At 40.3% G+C, this 15,309-nt stretch overlaps 2 protein-coding genes across 2 annotated transcripts; one reads left to right on the forward strand and one right to left on the reverse strand.

Moving 5' to 3' along the window:
• Positions 1-121: 121 nt before the first annotated feature.
• On the reverse strand, positions 122-2,682 carry mettl21a (methyltransferase 21A, HSPA lysine). The gene is made up of 3 exons (XM_007567574.2): positions 2,278-2,682; positions 2,076-2,187; positions 122-1,831 (listed from the first exon to the last, which is right to left on the reverse strand). Exons 1-3 carry the CDS (start codon positions 2,422-2,424, stop codon positions 1,434-1,436), a joined length of 657 nt encoding a protein of 218 aa, XP_007567636.1. The 5' UTR covers positions 2,425-2,682; the 3' UTR covers positions 122-1,433.
• Positions 2,683-3,130: 448 nt separating this feature from the next.
• On the forward strand, positions 3,131-7,058 carry LOC103148693 (cyclin-Y-like protein 1). Its single transcript, XM_007567575.2, has 10 exons — positions 3,131-3,973; positions 4,057-4,131; positions 4,204-4,238; positions 4,945-5,045; positions 5,135-5,170; positions 5,492-5,543; positions 5,615-5,734; positions 5,822-5,988; positions 6,070-6,232; positions 6,323-7,058. Exons 1-10 carry the CDS (start codon positions 3,814-3,816, stop codon positions 6,437-6,439), a joined length of 1,026 nt encoding a protein of 341 aa, XP_007567637.1. The 5' UTR covers positions 3,131-3,813; the 3' UTR covers positions 6,440-7,058.
• The last annotated feature ends 8,251 nt before the right edge of the window (positions 7,059-15,309 follow it).

Here is a 15,309-nt window from a genome sequence, read left to right on the forward strand (position 1 = left end):
CTTTTTGCAGTAAAAATGAATATCTGCATATAGTAAAGTTAAAAGTACACCTGTAAATTAGAGGGTTTTTTCTGTATTAAGACATAACAATTGGCAGGGCTTTTTTTTAAATCAGGTTAGGTTATTAGGTTTTATCAGTTAGTTAAATCTAACCTAATTTGAAAAAGTCATCATTTAATGCAGAAAAATTGAGAAATAATGTGGAAATGTAACCCAATGAAAGTTCAGACAGGTGACCTCGCATGTCACAGGCCCAAATAATCACCCCTCCACCACCGTGCTTAACAGTTGGTGTACTTAGTTTTTAACTCAACTTTTAAAATTGGGCCATAACTTTGATAAATGACATTGTTTTTTAAGTATATGTCTATTAGGGCCTGTCTAAGAGAATACATTTTTTAATTACAAGAATAAACTCATGAGAATAGACACAATTATTCTAGAAGAAATTCATAAAATTACAAGAAATCATAATTTTTTTCCTCTTCAATGTAGACTGTTCAAAGTCCTGCTAATAATTTGATGCTGTTTAAAATGATGCAATTCTGTATTTGTTAAAAAGATACCAAAGTGTAACGTCACAAAATGCTCAACATTCCTCATTTTAATACATTATATTTCATATAGTTCTCAGATTTGCATCATATTCCTATTACATTTTTACCTTTATTCTCATTTTTTTTTCTTGTAATTAAAAAGTTTTTTACTTTGTCTGATCTTAATCTGTATAAATACTATTAGAACCTGGTAAAAAAAAAAAAACCTGAAGATTTAGAGGGTGTACTTTCTATTCATCATAACTTTATTTGGAAGCTCACTGGATAAACGGATTGCTTGTTTTATAATGTATAACATACCTGGTTCCATATTTGGACAGTTTGGGAGGGAAGATGAGTCTCCGCAGTTTAACGTTCCATTTTATCCTCAACAGGAACATTTTTTATAAAGACCCCATGTCTCCCCCTCTCACCTGAGGAGTCTGTAAGAAAACAAAGCAGTGTGTGCACTTTCCTTGCTTTTACAATCCTGAGACATTTCAAAATAAAATTTGAAAGCCTCGGAGCGAACTGCTCCCTGAACCAAACGCAGACGGGTGTTTGGTTAAAGACGGGATTTGGTCCAAATTTCACAAAACCCTGAAAACGAAATGTAAAGTGAGACCAAATCAGAACAAAGCTGTTATTTTCATGAAACAGAATGTCATATTGTACTCTTATGTATGGTCATAAATTGTTTTTTTTTTATGTTGCTTTTTAATTTTTTTATTCACATTTTCTAAATGTTAACATTAACATGTATAACTGCGTTTATGTTAGAGCCATATAAATGAGAGTTTTGGCAGCTGAAAATAAACGTGTTCTTGCTCTTTTCTTTCTTTTTTTTTATTCTCTTAAACCCTCCCGGATTGCTTTGTAAAATATAAATTTGACTTGTCATAAATCCCTTCTTCTAGGGAGTCTGGACGCCTTGTACAGACGGATGTCCCTGTCTTTGTCGTAGTGGACCTCCTCCACGGTGAAGCTGTGCCTCAGCATGCTCAGGAAGCGCGCGTCCCGTTCGTAGCGGATCTTGCAGGCCAGCAAAACGACGGTGCTGTCCGAGCATAAATGCTCCAGGGTCCGCAGCAGGGAGGAAAAGGTCTCCTCCAGGTAAATGATATCCGCTCCCAGAACCACGTCAAATCCTCCTTCTGGGAAACGCTCCAGGCCCTGACCCCAGGTCAACTCAGAGACCACCACCAAGTCACCGGCTGGTGGGGGAAGGTTGGCTGCAACGTTGGCGGACAGGAACTCCAGGGCAGGCTCCCTGTCTGTGATGGTCACATGAGCACCTAGGAAAAAATTTATGTTTTATGAATTATTGTTCAGTCTTTTTTTCAATAATCAGCATCAGACAAATGCTGAGGTACACTTTAAATGACTCCATTTTCAAAAACATGAACGCTGCCACAACCCCCAAGCAATTATCTTGTATTTTTAAAGACAGACTTGTAGGGTGTAAACCTAACATAAAGTGCTAAATATCGGCTTGGGTACTGGCATTGGAAAACACCAATCAGTCAGCTATGAGCTTACCCAGCAGAGCTGCCACAATCCCCACCAGTCCAGTCCCAGCTCCCAGTTCAACGACCTTCTTCCCCTTTAGCTCCACTGCTCCCAGCTCCAGGTACATACACATAACAACCGCCTGGAAGGGAAGGGGGGGAGGAGGAGGAGGGGGGTATTATTGCAGATTTCTCCCGAACCCCATGGAGTTGCGGCGCAGTGAGTCACTTACTGCATCCCAGACAACTGCAGCCACCCCTAGCCTCTTCCAGTCCTGAGCCAGACGGAGCTCCTGGTTAGCAAAACGGAATTGTGCTGAGGAGTTATGGAGTTTGGAAAGTGCAGGAAGCGGGTTTTCTTCATAAGGAACAAGAGCCATGTTTCAAATAAATAACAAAGCCAGTGTGAAAACTCTTCTTCTCGCATCTTGATAGCTTATTGACTCAGTAGTGCCATCTTCTGTTACTTTTTAACATCAGCACCGGCCCACTTTTAGGTGTAAACTTGTTTAGTTCTACTGATGTTTCGGTACCAGTCCACGACAAATACGGACTTAAGTTCACACCGAGCATGTATCACAATAAAATGTCTCTTATTAGGTTAAACCCGTACTATCACAGTACAAAGCCGTCCGAATGTAGTCCCATTGATGAAGGAATCGACCAATTACGTTACACCTTAAATAATATTATCCAATGAGACAGCGTGTTTTTCTGAAGGCTGTTCGAGGGGCGTGGTCTCTTCATTAAATCAAACTTAAATCAATTAGCTTTGAAACATTGTCGCTTCCGTTTCATTGGCGCTACGTATTCAGAATAAAAGCATAGTAATTAAGACTAAGACGACTAAAGCTGAACATAGTGATTAATATTTTGTCAGACAGCAAGTTTAACCAAATTCCATGCTAAAGATTAATTAAAAAAGTCATTTTAATTCTGAAAGCATCACTTTTTCCTCACTGCTGATTCACAATGTGTGCTAGCCAGCTGCTTGCACATGTATCTCTAATAAAATGGCCTAAAGTCAACACATTAGGCAACAGCATTTTATTTTGAAATCCAAAATTCGGAAGCTGCTTCTGAACGCAGCTGCTACGCTACCACCGCTGTGACGTAGAGGACGTGTCTCCTGCAAATGCGACGAGATGGACGTTCTCTGTATTATTAATAGGCGCTTCCTTCCTGTGCTCCCGGTTATGTTTGGAGATTTTTCCAGGTGTTGAGTCCGTGTTCTCTTCCGGTGGATCAGCCCGGTACTGAGGCAGGTCCTGCGGCTGCAGCGGACATGGATTGATCCATTATTCCTGGGAAGGGGGAGCAGCCGAGCCTGGGAGAACTAAGCGTTAGCCGGATAGCCATGGAGGCAGATAGAAGTACCTGGGACTGCTGTATCACTAGAAAATCCGCTTTGTTCAATCAGATTGTATTATAAATAGTTATTGTTGGGAAACTGGTGGTTTCATCCATGCAAATCCTGGGAAAAGCATGCAGACGCCCTGAATATGTCAGCTGTCTGTGCAGAAACCTTAGTGGTTCCATGCTCCCCTTTCTGCAGCTAGAGTCAAATTTTCACTAAGCTGAATGTTTGGCGCCATGAAACTGATATAAAACCCATCTAAAGGTGTTATGTGTTTTTAAGAGGCCCCACTTCCTTCCTAAAAGGTTTAGGTTGAACTTTGACCCCTGCAGTGCAGCGTTGTCAGCAGGAGGCCCAGCTTTAGTTATATGGGAACCAGCTCTGGCTGCAGCAGGACAGTTGTAGGTCAGCAATGGGAGGCTCCGTGTCCTGCTGCTTCTCTCCAGGAGAGAGTCCAAAACTCCACCGGAGACACTTGGACCTGGACGAGTGTCCCATCACCACCACAGAGGACGTGAGTGAGGACACAGGCACCTACCTGCAGCACATCAGCGACAGGGAGCTCCCTGATGGTTGGTTTGGCTCGTGGGCAGGAGAATACCCTCTGATGTTAACGTGTCACCATTAGTTCAATGAAATGTTTTCTTTGCAACAGAATTGGCCCAGGAGGCGAACCCATCGGACCATCCCAGAGCCAGCACCCTCTTCCTCAACAAGTCCCAGACGGATGGTCGGTATTCCTGTGTGTATAGTGCTTGGTTATTATCTACTTGCCTGTCTGACTCATTTTGTCTCATTCCAGTGCGGGAAAAAAGGAAAAGCAACTACATGAACCATGTAAGTGCATCAATTTAACCTTCGGAAACCCCCAAAATAAACCTGAGGCAAATTTTTTTTATCAAATGTATAATTTCTTGCTTACCATAAGCATAATTTAAAAACTAATTTCAGTTGTTCGTCTTATGTCTAAATATTTCAGATGATCATAACAATTTAACATTGAAATTGGGTGCACCGATTGCAGTGATTGGTTGATCACCAGATCGCTCAACCTGATGATTCAAATTTTGTCCGTTAACGATTTTTACATTTTTTTTTCTGAAAAATGACTAAATATAGCGACAAAGTCTCTAAGTTGGCAACAGTGGGGTGCCTGCTATTAACCATGCATGTGCAGGTGTGACCCGGTGGGCGGGCATCTCATTCGGCCCTCTCCCATGCAGAAGGGGACAGTGGCTGATTTTCAGACATTTGCAGAGGTAGAAAAGATCGGTGGATAAGATCGGTTTTACATGTAGGTCGATCTCCCAAAATTCAGGACCGTTTGAATTTTCTCCCAAACACAAATGGTAGCCCAGTTTTATCTTATGCTTAGGAGTAGTTGATGTGCATTAAATCACAGTATCATCAGCATAAAGCAGAAAGTAAGCATTTGATAATGCTTGATGGAGATGTTTGGTATAGGGAAATAAGCATGTAAATAAGCTAGGACTGTCAACTTGAAAAATCCTTGTTTTAATGCTGATTGTTGTTAACGTTCCAGATGTCCCCAGGACTCCTGACTAAAAAATACAGCTCTTGTTCAACAATTTTTATCGACGACAGCACAGTCAGTCAGCCAAACCTTAAAAGCACCATCAGATGGTAAGCATTCTCACCCCTTTCGTTCAAAAGGTTACTGATAGATGCAGACATATTCTTTTTTTTTTTTAAATTAATTCTGTCTTTTCCAGTGTTGCTTTGGCCATATACTATCACATCAAAAACAGGTAGGAGAAGTTTGGAATGTTGTCATGTATTCCTCTTCTTACAGCAAGCTGAAAGCTAAAATACTCCCATGCAATGCTACTTGACATGCTGTCATTTGCAAAGCAGCCAATCCAGGAAGCACCATATATTTTGCTTGATGCTGATTGGCTAGGCAGTTATTAATATTTTTAGTGGGGGTCTTAAACCACCGCAAGTACAGGGGGTTTATGGTATTTCTTGTTTGTCCCATTTTTAAAGACAATTCTTGACATTTAAAAGTTAAGCTCTTTGTGGTTCTGGATATATTGTACCATTTAGTCATCATGCTGCTGTTTCTGCAGAGATTCCAACCGCTCGCTGGATATATTCGATGAGAAGAAGCACCCTCTGTCGGTAAGTCTCTAACCAAACGTTAGTTCACTTGCTCAGTGGGATCTGATGAAACTGAGTCTCCCTCCCAACAGAGAGAAAAGGTTCCAGATGATTATTCTGTGGTTGATCCCGATCACAAACTCATCTACCGCTTCATCAGGACGCTCTTCAGCTCGGCGCAGCTCACCGCCGAGTGCGCCATTGTTACTCTGGTAAGCACATCTTGTATTTCTATCTGTAAGATAGAAATACAGTTTGGCACAGTGGTATTCCCATTTGGATGATTTGTCTCCTTTCAGGTGTACCTTGAAAGGCTTTTGACATATGCTGAGATAGACATTTGTCCCTCCAACTGGAAGCGGATTGTTCTTGGCGCCATCTTGCTAGCATCCAAAGTCTGGGACGACCAGGCCGTCTGGAACGTCGATTATTGCCAGATCCTAAAGGATATCACAGTAGAGGACATGTGAGTGCTGCTCCTCATCTGGCTTTCTTTTAAGAAGGACTTTAGTTCTGAAACAACTGATGAGATCTTTGCGTTGGTCAGGAATGAGATGGAGCGTCACTTCTTGGAGCTGCTACAGTTTAACATCAACGTTCCGGCTAGCGTCTACGCCAAGTATTACTTTGACCTGCGCTCTCTGGCCGATGACAACAACCTCAGCTTCCCTCTGGAGCCACTCAGCAACAAGCGAGCCCAGAAACTGGAGGTGCGTAAAGTGTTTCTATTTTTTTTTCTTTGCTGTCCCTTTTGGCCTTGTTTTCGGGCACTAAAAGTTTTGTGCTTACACTTTCCATAGGCCATATCCAGGCTGTGTGAAGACAAGTACAAGGACTTGAGCAAATCTTCCATGAGGAGGTCAATGAGTGCAGATAATATGATCGGTATCAAGAACTCTCAGGCTGTGCTTTCCTGAATCGGTTGATCATTGATCTTCCTAACTGGACGGAACTACTGAGAAATGATTTTAGAGAAGACAAACATCCTTGAGAGATTAATTGTTAATTTTAGAGGCTAAATATACAACACTATAACATTATTAATCATGTCGTTGTGTTAATTAAAAAAAACTTCAGTGGTTTTCTTTTCAAAGCATGACGATTTGGTGACGTATATTGGAGGAAAACAGTATAAATGCTTCCTAAAGTCGCACAAGTTTCTTTGTATCTCCTTTTTTTTATTATTATGTAATAGGGAGCAATATCTGGCTGCTGCCATCATGTCCCCGGCAGTATTTACGCGACAAAAACTGTCACAGACTACCCTGTGGCGTAGTTCTGCATACGGACAACAAGACGTTCTGCTTACTGTGTAGGCTCCTATAGCTGTGAAATGTACCAGACTTTATTTAATTCAAATAAATTTCATTCACTCGCTGTTTCAAGTTAGGTGGAAAAGTGTGTTCAGGTGTTTTTTATTTTTGTTTTTTTTTTATATTCAAAACGTAGATGACTGAAAGAAGAGCCACAACAATGGATTGTGGATATATTGTGAAATTAATTTTACTTTAATAAGTAAATAAATTCTGCAATGTATGAAGTTTTGATTTTTCATAAATATTTATAACCTTGTCTTGAATAGTGTGTTGTAATCGGGTACAATTGACTAAAGTGTTTTTCGATCCCTATGGATCCAGGTGGGTACAGTTCTGCTAATGAGCTAGTAATGAGATACTTCTTTAGCAGTTTAGAATTTTTGCTAACTTTTAAAACATTTAGCACACTTGACTTCCTCTAAGTTAATTGTTCTGAATAAATTCCAAATCGCTAGTTTTGAAAACTTTGAGCTGAATAAAGTTTAACATCTGTGTTGAAGTTTTATCTATTTCAAGTAGTCAGATGCTCTTAATTTGAAAGTTGAAGACTGTTTACACAGCAGTTCTGTTTTTTCTTTTTTTTTTTTTTACCCAGGAACTTTAAAACATGCAGAAAGACAAAAGAAAGCAAGACATAAACATAAAGACAATATATTTTAGGGTGTTGTAAGACGTAACATGTTAAAATTAATTTGGTGCTCAACAATTGTCATTTTTCAAGGGCAGATATAATTTGAATGAAGCTAGCGCTTTAGCATTAGGTTCTACTAAATACCGTAGTAGTAGGGTACCTTAGTGTTGGTGTAGCATTTCAAGGTTAGTGGAACTAATGTTCCACTAACCCTTCTCGGATTAGCACTTTAGGATTAGTACAACTAACGTTTTAGCTAGAGGTGCCCACCATTGTCAAAGGTAAATGAGACATTTTCTGGATCATCTGAGATTAACCTGTGTTATAAAGAAAAAAAGACATGAATCATTGACTCCAGTCAGACATTCTTCTTGGTTCTGGTTCTGCATTTGATAGCCATCAAGAAAAATAAATTCTACAAATTTTTTTCAAACCCTGTTGTTTACATTTCATGAATAGAGGCATTACCCAAGCAATCTGAAAAAGATTTAAGTGGTTGGGGGAGAAACATGCTTTAGTTTTTTGAATGTCTAAAACACCACAATGGGAGGTAACAAATTAAATATTTACACATCAATTAAATATCAAAATCAAAAGTTATTTTTTTTATCCTGTTGTGTGTGTTATTCTGATCCAGATAGTTCCTAAAGTGCATTTCACCATTCAGATAAATACTTGACCGCAAAGCCAGGTAAGATTGTAGTACATATGATCACCCACAGGGGGCCAGTGTTGTTCTGCGAGACCAGATGACCTGACTGCAGGCAGGAGATAAGTCCATGTGTTAATGCGACATCCTTCTCTGAGATGTGGTGCAGCTTGCTTATATCATCACTGTACTCGCATTGCTAAAAGACATCCTCAAAATGTCGCTGAGGCTGTTTTGTTTCTGACTTGACATTAATGACAAATGCATAGAACTGAAAGGATGTGTCGAGTTTTATCGGTGGAAGGAGAAAAAAGAAAACCCTTCTCGGATGTAAAATTGCTGGAGTGAGGTAGATGAAAGCTGTGATAATCTAGAATGAATAGTCCTTGTATGCCTGTGACTGTGTGTCCTGTAGGGATCACAGTGCCAGAGCAGCTTCATTAATCTCCTATCATCATGGGACTTGTCTGAACTCTAAAAAGAGGGCCAGGGAGAACAAGCATGACCCCCTCCTCCCCCATCTCTGAGGGACTCTCTCCGTTTACCCTCCACACACTCGGGTCACTCCTCATATCACACACTGCTCAGCTTCACAATGTCAGATTGCTGCTGCTGATCTGGCACAGAATGAGTGTGATGTACCGCTGGCGCAGATTTTCAGATCTTTTACATTTTGACTTAGGTTATACTGAATGTGTTGCGTCATTTCTATAAATTAGCAAAGGCAGAGGTGTGGAAAAACTGCACCATAAATATTGATTTCCCTTCTGGAATCTTGAGGGAAGGAACTTTAGAGACCCTTCATAAAATAATCTTAAGACGCAGAAAGTTAGTGTTGAGGTTGCTTGGAAAGCTACTTTTTGCAGACGACATTATTATGTTTGCTTCTTTAAAGGGGATACTTCATGTAAAATCTACCTTTTTAGCCCTTAAATATTTTTTTGTACTATGAGTGTCAATGAGTATGGAAAAAAAAGTATTCTCTCCCGGTGCTGCGTAGATGTTTTTAAGTTCTTCTTCTTTTCTGTTATGGCAAATCACAAGCGCCACCTACTGTACATGAGTTTGCAACAACACTACATCCATTAAATTCTATTTCTTTTATTTTGTATTAAGAAATGATGTCTTTCTTTTTGGGTTATATTTTACAATCTGATATTTTTTCTCTACTGCCTACGTTTCCTTGGCTATGATATATCACCGCTGTGGAACATGACTCCTGGCTAACGAGTTTTGTGAATCCGCCATTTTTCCTTCCTCACAGCAATGTTGTAGTCCAAGTTCAGTTATGCAGAAGTTGCGAGTGGACAAGTCAAAATGTTCTGTTCCTTAAATGGCCCTCCGGCATCGGAGCCTCTTCGAAGTGTCTGGTTAAATGTTTCTTCTCTCGGGAATGTTCCCACATCACGGAGCGCTTTAAGGACATGTCTTCAGCAACCTCCAGCAGTATGAAGAGGCATTTTGCGAAAGACTACATCTGGGCGAGGGTCAGTTCCTTTTCTCTATGGAAGCGGGGAACACAGCAAAGCGATAAGGTGCTAATAACGCTAAGATGACAGCAAAGCTAATTTTAGACATGAATTTTGTGTGTTGATAATAACAACTGACTAGAAAAGGGTAAAGTAGTCCTGCTGTTGGTGAGTCTTTGCCATCTTTGTGAATGGAGTGGAAGATTAAGTTGGTGAACTTGTGTGAAAAAATAACTGAGCCAGTAAACAAAGCTTTCTTTTTTTTTCCTGCTTTACATCTTAAAGTTGGAGTATGGTCAAAGCTATATCTGAAAGTTTTTCTGAGAAAAAACATTAAATATGCTTTTTGTGTCATCATTCAACACAGCTCTCTGATCCAAACTTCCACTGACTCAAGGCAATCCTTCCACCTCTACTCTGGCCTCCTCCTCCCTGTCAACTGCTGAGCCAACTTCTGATGGTTCATCTCTTCTCCAATGAGCGCTATGTACAATTTAAATCTTGCTTTGCGCCAGTGGCTTCCGGCACTGGAGAAAAAGCAAATACCAGGACGACCAATCTGTCACCACCACAACTGTCATTAGCCAGATGCCAACAGTTGGCCAGATCCAGAGAAATGCTAAATGGACCTGGGTCTGTAATGGAGCAGAAGGGAAGGTGAGGAGACTGTATGATTTCTCTGTTTTTACGACGACGAATCAGAGTAGCTGAGATGTAACAGGGGTCTGAACTATTGAAACGTCACACGTGACTGCACTGCAGTGCTGTGCTGGCTGCTGAGAGTAAACAGTTCGTTTTACAACTGCTCTGTCATCACAAAACCACTAATCTATAGACATGTTTTCATGCGCACAGCAAATAAGAAATGTTGGCTGGGCTCTTTTGCTTTATATGTTGCCGTAAAGACAGAATTCCCCCGTGCATTATCCTCTAGAGTAGGGGTGCCCAAAGTCGGTCCTTGAGGGCCGGCATCCTGCATGTTTTAGTTCTCTCCCTGGTTTAATGCACCTGCATCAAATGATGGCTTGTTAGAAGCCGTAAGAGGAATATAGACAAGCTGAAAAGGTTTTTGCTATCACCAGGGAGAGAACTAAAACGTGCAGGATGCCGGCCCTCGAGGACCGACTTTGGACACCCCTGCCTAGAGCATGCACTGCAGCTCGTTGTGGTCACAGTTTGGTTTTTACATAATTGAAGATCTATGAGGTCAAGTCAAAGTGGACAGAATTCATAAAGAGGCCCTTATTCCCTCAGGATCTGGGTTCAATGCTCCTCTGTGTGCTGGGATAAGCGGGTGCATTAAAGTGTTGATGACCTGCTGAGCTAGAAAAATGGTTTTCTAGTGCTTATTTCTGCGTAGTTCAACTAATTTTTTTAAAAGTATGTAAAGGAGCTTACCATGACCTCCGAAGTTAGATTGTGAGCAAGGCTGCACTGATTGCGGTTCTCTGGCTGATTGAAAATTACCGATCTTTGACCTGCTGAGTCTTTTGCCTAAATATAGCCAAAAGCCACTGAGTCAGTAATAATGGGGTGACCACTGTTAACTGCATAGCTGCAGACAGGACCTGGTTGGGGGATCTATCAGTCAAACCTTTCTCACAGGAGTGCAGAAGATGACAAGTGGTTGATTTTTAGACTTTTACTGAGGTAGAGAAGATCGGGAGGTAAGATCGGCTTCACAGGTAAGTATTGACTGATCACAGTTCTCCCAAAATTAACTAAATCAGAGCCGATAAATCGGTGCACCCCTAATTGTGAGGACATCTCTTACCCACAGCCATCTGTAGGTGAAAAAACAGACTTTGGAGATGTGTGTCCAAAGTCTGTTTTATTCTATTAGAAAGAAAGTCTATTAGAAAGAATAGAGAGAGAACCCATATCTATCCACTACAATGTTTTATTGCTGTGAATCCACTACATCCCCAAGTTCCTCAACTGGACTAGGATCTGGTGACCATGGAGACCTTTGGGGTACAGTGAATTCAATGTCTTGTTCAAAAAATCATAGCGTAACTCCAGCCTCTACTGTAGCGTCTATTCTATGCGCCTTACAATGCAGTGCGCCTTATATATGAAAAAAGTTTTAAAATAGGCCGTTCATTGAAGGTGCGCCTTATAATCCAGTGCGCCTTATAGTGCGGAATATACGTTACAGTATTGTGGTGGAAGACGCCAGTAGAAGATGTGTACACTGGTCATGACCAGGACCAGGATGGACATGGTCAGAGAGTCATTGACTCTGCAACATTTTTTCATCAGACATCGTCAAATTTTGGTGAGAATTATCCTCAGTTTCTTGTTCCTAGTGGTCTAAGTTTTTGTGGTTTTCCACTGGTGGGCATATTAACAAGTCATTTTCTGTTTCCGTAAACCTGAGAGATGCTTGTGCATCAAAATCTCAAAAGATTGCGAGGTTTCTGATTGCGAGTACTCAGACCATGCCTCGTTCAAAGTCCCTTAAACTCCTCTTCTTTCTCATTCTGATGCTCAGTTTGAACTTTGGCAATTTGCCTTCACCAAATCTAGATACATAGAACCATAGGATTCCTGCCATGTAATAAGCTTATGAGCTGCTTCTGTAAAGAAGCAATTGATCAGGTCTACCTAGTGAAGTGGCTGGTGAGTGGATCTTTATGAGACCTAAACGCTCCATCGAGAACTCTCATCGTTCACGTCTGCCTCTACTTTAGTCATTTTGTTCCACTCCCACTTGTTCCCTTCATTCTGTATAATCCTCTTTTGTGTGACTCTTTTAAACACTCTGCTTGTTTACTGTAACAATCGGACCTGCATCCATGGCCTTCACAGAGGAAATAGCCAGATACTTTTGTGCTATTTGTGCTAAATTTGGGCTAAATGTACAGGTTGTCTTTTCCTGACGTTGACGATGGTGAAGAGTTTGCTGTAAGAGAGAAAAGCTGGGATGTCTTTCTTTTTGGCCTGTGTGTACACTTGTGCATCTCTGCAGCCTAAGTAACAGCTAACAGGATTAGACATGGCTTACATAAACGTCTCCCATGGCAACTGTGCACGGACACCAGGAAAAGATGAATTTGTTACCGGAAAGTGTCATCCTCACGTTTGGTCCGCTGACTAACGGTCACTTTTCACACATCTGAAAATTTCTGTCATTTATCCCATAAGCAAAACGACTGTTATAAATATACATTGAATATACATTGTTCATGCAGAAATTGGATGGAAAAGAGCTTGAATGTGTTCCTCCTAGCTCTGTGTGTAGCTTTTCTCTGCCTGCCTGTGTACACGAGTGTGTTGTGACACTCTGACAGTGCTGCCTCAGGTTCTGTCCCATTGGATAAACCAAGCGGTTAGAACGCTTCATTTACTAGAATTCCCTCAGGGAAGACGCATCGCTCACTGACTCTCCTAGGCTCAAGCTCTGAAGGACAATCTTTTTTCTCTTTCTTTTGATCACTTTCACTGTTACTGGTATCAAAGTCCCTGCTACTTTCTTTAAATCACAAAGTCTTCATTCATTTCCTTTAATATTTGGCAGAATCACTTCTTAAATTTTATGGCTTGGGTCAAATGTTTTAGGTATGGATTTAAAGGTTTTGTACTTGTACTTTAATAGTTTAATATACATATATTTTTAATTCAATGCTCAATTCAGATTTTTTCCCCCTGAAATTACATTGTTGTTCATACTACTAAATAAGTGTGGCCACAATCAGACTTCATACTCAAAAGAGTGTAGAGGTCAGACAGCAGCACACCGTTTACCGAAGTAATAGTGGACAGTGCTTTCTAATGATCAGTTTTAAAGTTGTTTAACATTAGAAATCACAAGATCATAAAATAAAGTTAGCTAAGAAAAAAAAAAATCACTGCTTGCTTAACCGGTTTGTGTCCAGATTTACTGCATCTGGCTTCTTCATTGACGTGACACTACTACCAGATATGTATCTGATATAGTATGACATATGGAAGCACAAATCTGATTCTTCAGGGGATGTAAAGATTGGAATTGGGCAATGAAAAAGTCGGATATGTGTCACATACGTGCAAAAGAATTGGATTTGGGTAGCATTTGCTTGGTGTGTTAGCCTTTAGTGTTAATTACTCACCTTCCCTCAATCTGCTCCCTTCCACAGCTATTAACAATCACCCGATTACCCTCAACTGTATCTAATGTAATTTTCCACTCATGCCTCCCATTATTGTACTTGTTTTCCTTCACGACAGCCTTGCATGTCTTTGTTTTTCTCAGTTATTCAGTACTCTCACTTCACCGTCTGCCTGCATCTGGGGCCTTCTAACACCAATATGACATCCTCCTTTCTCTTCCACCTTGACAATTTTGCTATTCTTTAATTTTAGTTTCATCAAACCACAAGTTTTATATCAGTGATTGTACCTTTAAAGTAACCATGTGGTCTTCAAGTATTAAAAGTGGGAAACAGCTCTTCTTGTGTCTGGTTCTAAAACTCCTTTAGAAAGGGAAATTAATATGTGCATAAGGGCCTCTATATATGGGAAGAATGTTCATATTAAAATGGAACCTATCTGGTCAAATAGTTGTGCTTTTAGGAAAACCCAAAACCGTTATTACTGAGAGATTGTAAGAAAGGGTCTTGAGCTACAGAACATACACACTGAAAATGGAGATCAAACCAAAAATGTCATTGTAATCGTGACTGTAAACAGAAAAATTAAAACAAGCTACCATTTTGTTGTTTTTAATGACTGAATTCCACCATGAGGGGGTCAAGGTGGAGCTTCGACAACCAAGCACGGTGAAGCAAAATCTGCATTGTGTGTGACCAAACTAGTGACCAGCTTAAGGACAATGTGTCAGACTTTGGTTGTATACGGTTGTATACATGCCACTGAGCCTCCTGTTTCTTAAATAAATAAATTATGATATTATAATATGTCTTTCTTCTTCTAACTTTCATCTCCTGATCCAATAAATGAAACCAAACGTTAGTCAGTAGCAGAATGAGCTGTTTGGCATTGGTAACCAAACAACTGAACTGTTCTGCCACTTAAATGATGTGGCTATATTTAAATAGCTTTCCATCAGAGTAAAACCTTTTTTTCCTAATAAGCAATCAACTAAACACCAAATAAGTTCTTTATTTTTGTGTTCAGTTCTTCAGACCACATAGTAAACACTTTAAAGAGCTCTCTACTGTTTCTCACAGAATCCTAAATATCAGCTTTTTGATTAACCAGAAGAAAATCAGTGCTGGCCCATGTTCTCTCCCTCTCTGGCTTTATGGGTATTTCCTCTAATCTTTATCTCCAGCACTGCAAATTGCCCTTATCCCGATATCACTCTGCTGAGTCTTTCTTTACGGATGAACTGCATTGCGCTGATCTGTCACTTTGCCTCACAGTACAACAGAGTCTCTGCATCCAGAATTCAAATGCTAGGCTGTGATCAGTGATAAATGTGTATAATTACACAGAGTAAAAGCCTGTGGTCTTCCTATTGATTTCTTTGCTCATTTAGGGAATTAAGGAGTCTGAAAATTCCTAAGCACAGCAGACAGAGCCAGGGGATTTCAATGTAGAGTCTGTCTTTCAAGGTGCATTCCTACATACAACAGAAATTCTTACTCCAACTGAAATGAGAATTCAGATTTATTACTCTAACATTGGAAATGACGTTGAATGTTTCCTTTGTCCTTTCCCACTCTGAATAAATCAACAGCAGCTGAAATGTGTCTCTCTGACATTGTCTTTCCTGTCC

Source organism: Poecilia formosa, unplaced genomic scaffold, assembly GCF_000485575.1.
Source record: "Poecilia formosa unplaced genomic scaffold, Poecilia_formosa-5.1.2 Scaffold210, whole genome shotgun sequence".
NCBI lineage: Eukaryota > Metazoa > Chordata > Actinopteri > Cyprinodontiformes > Poeciliidae > Poecilia > Poecilia formosa.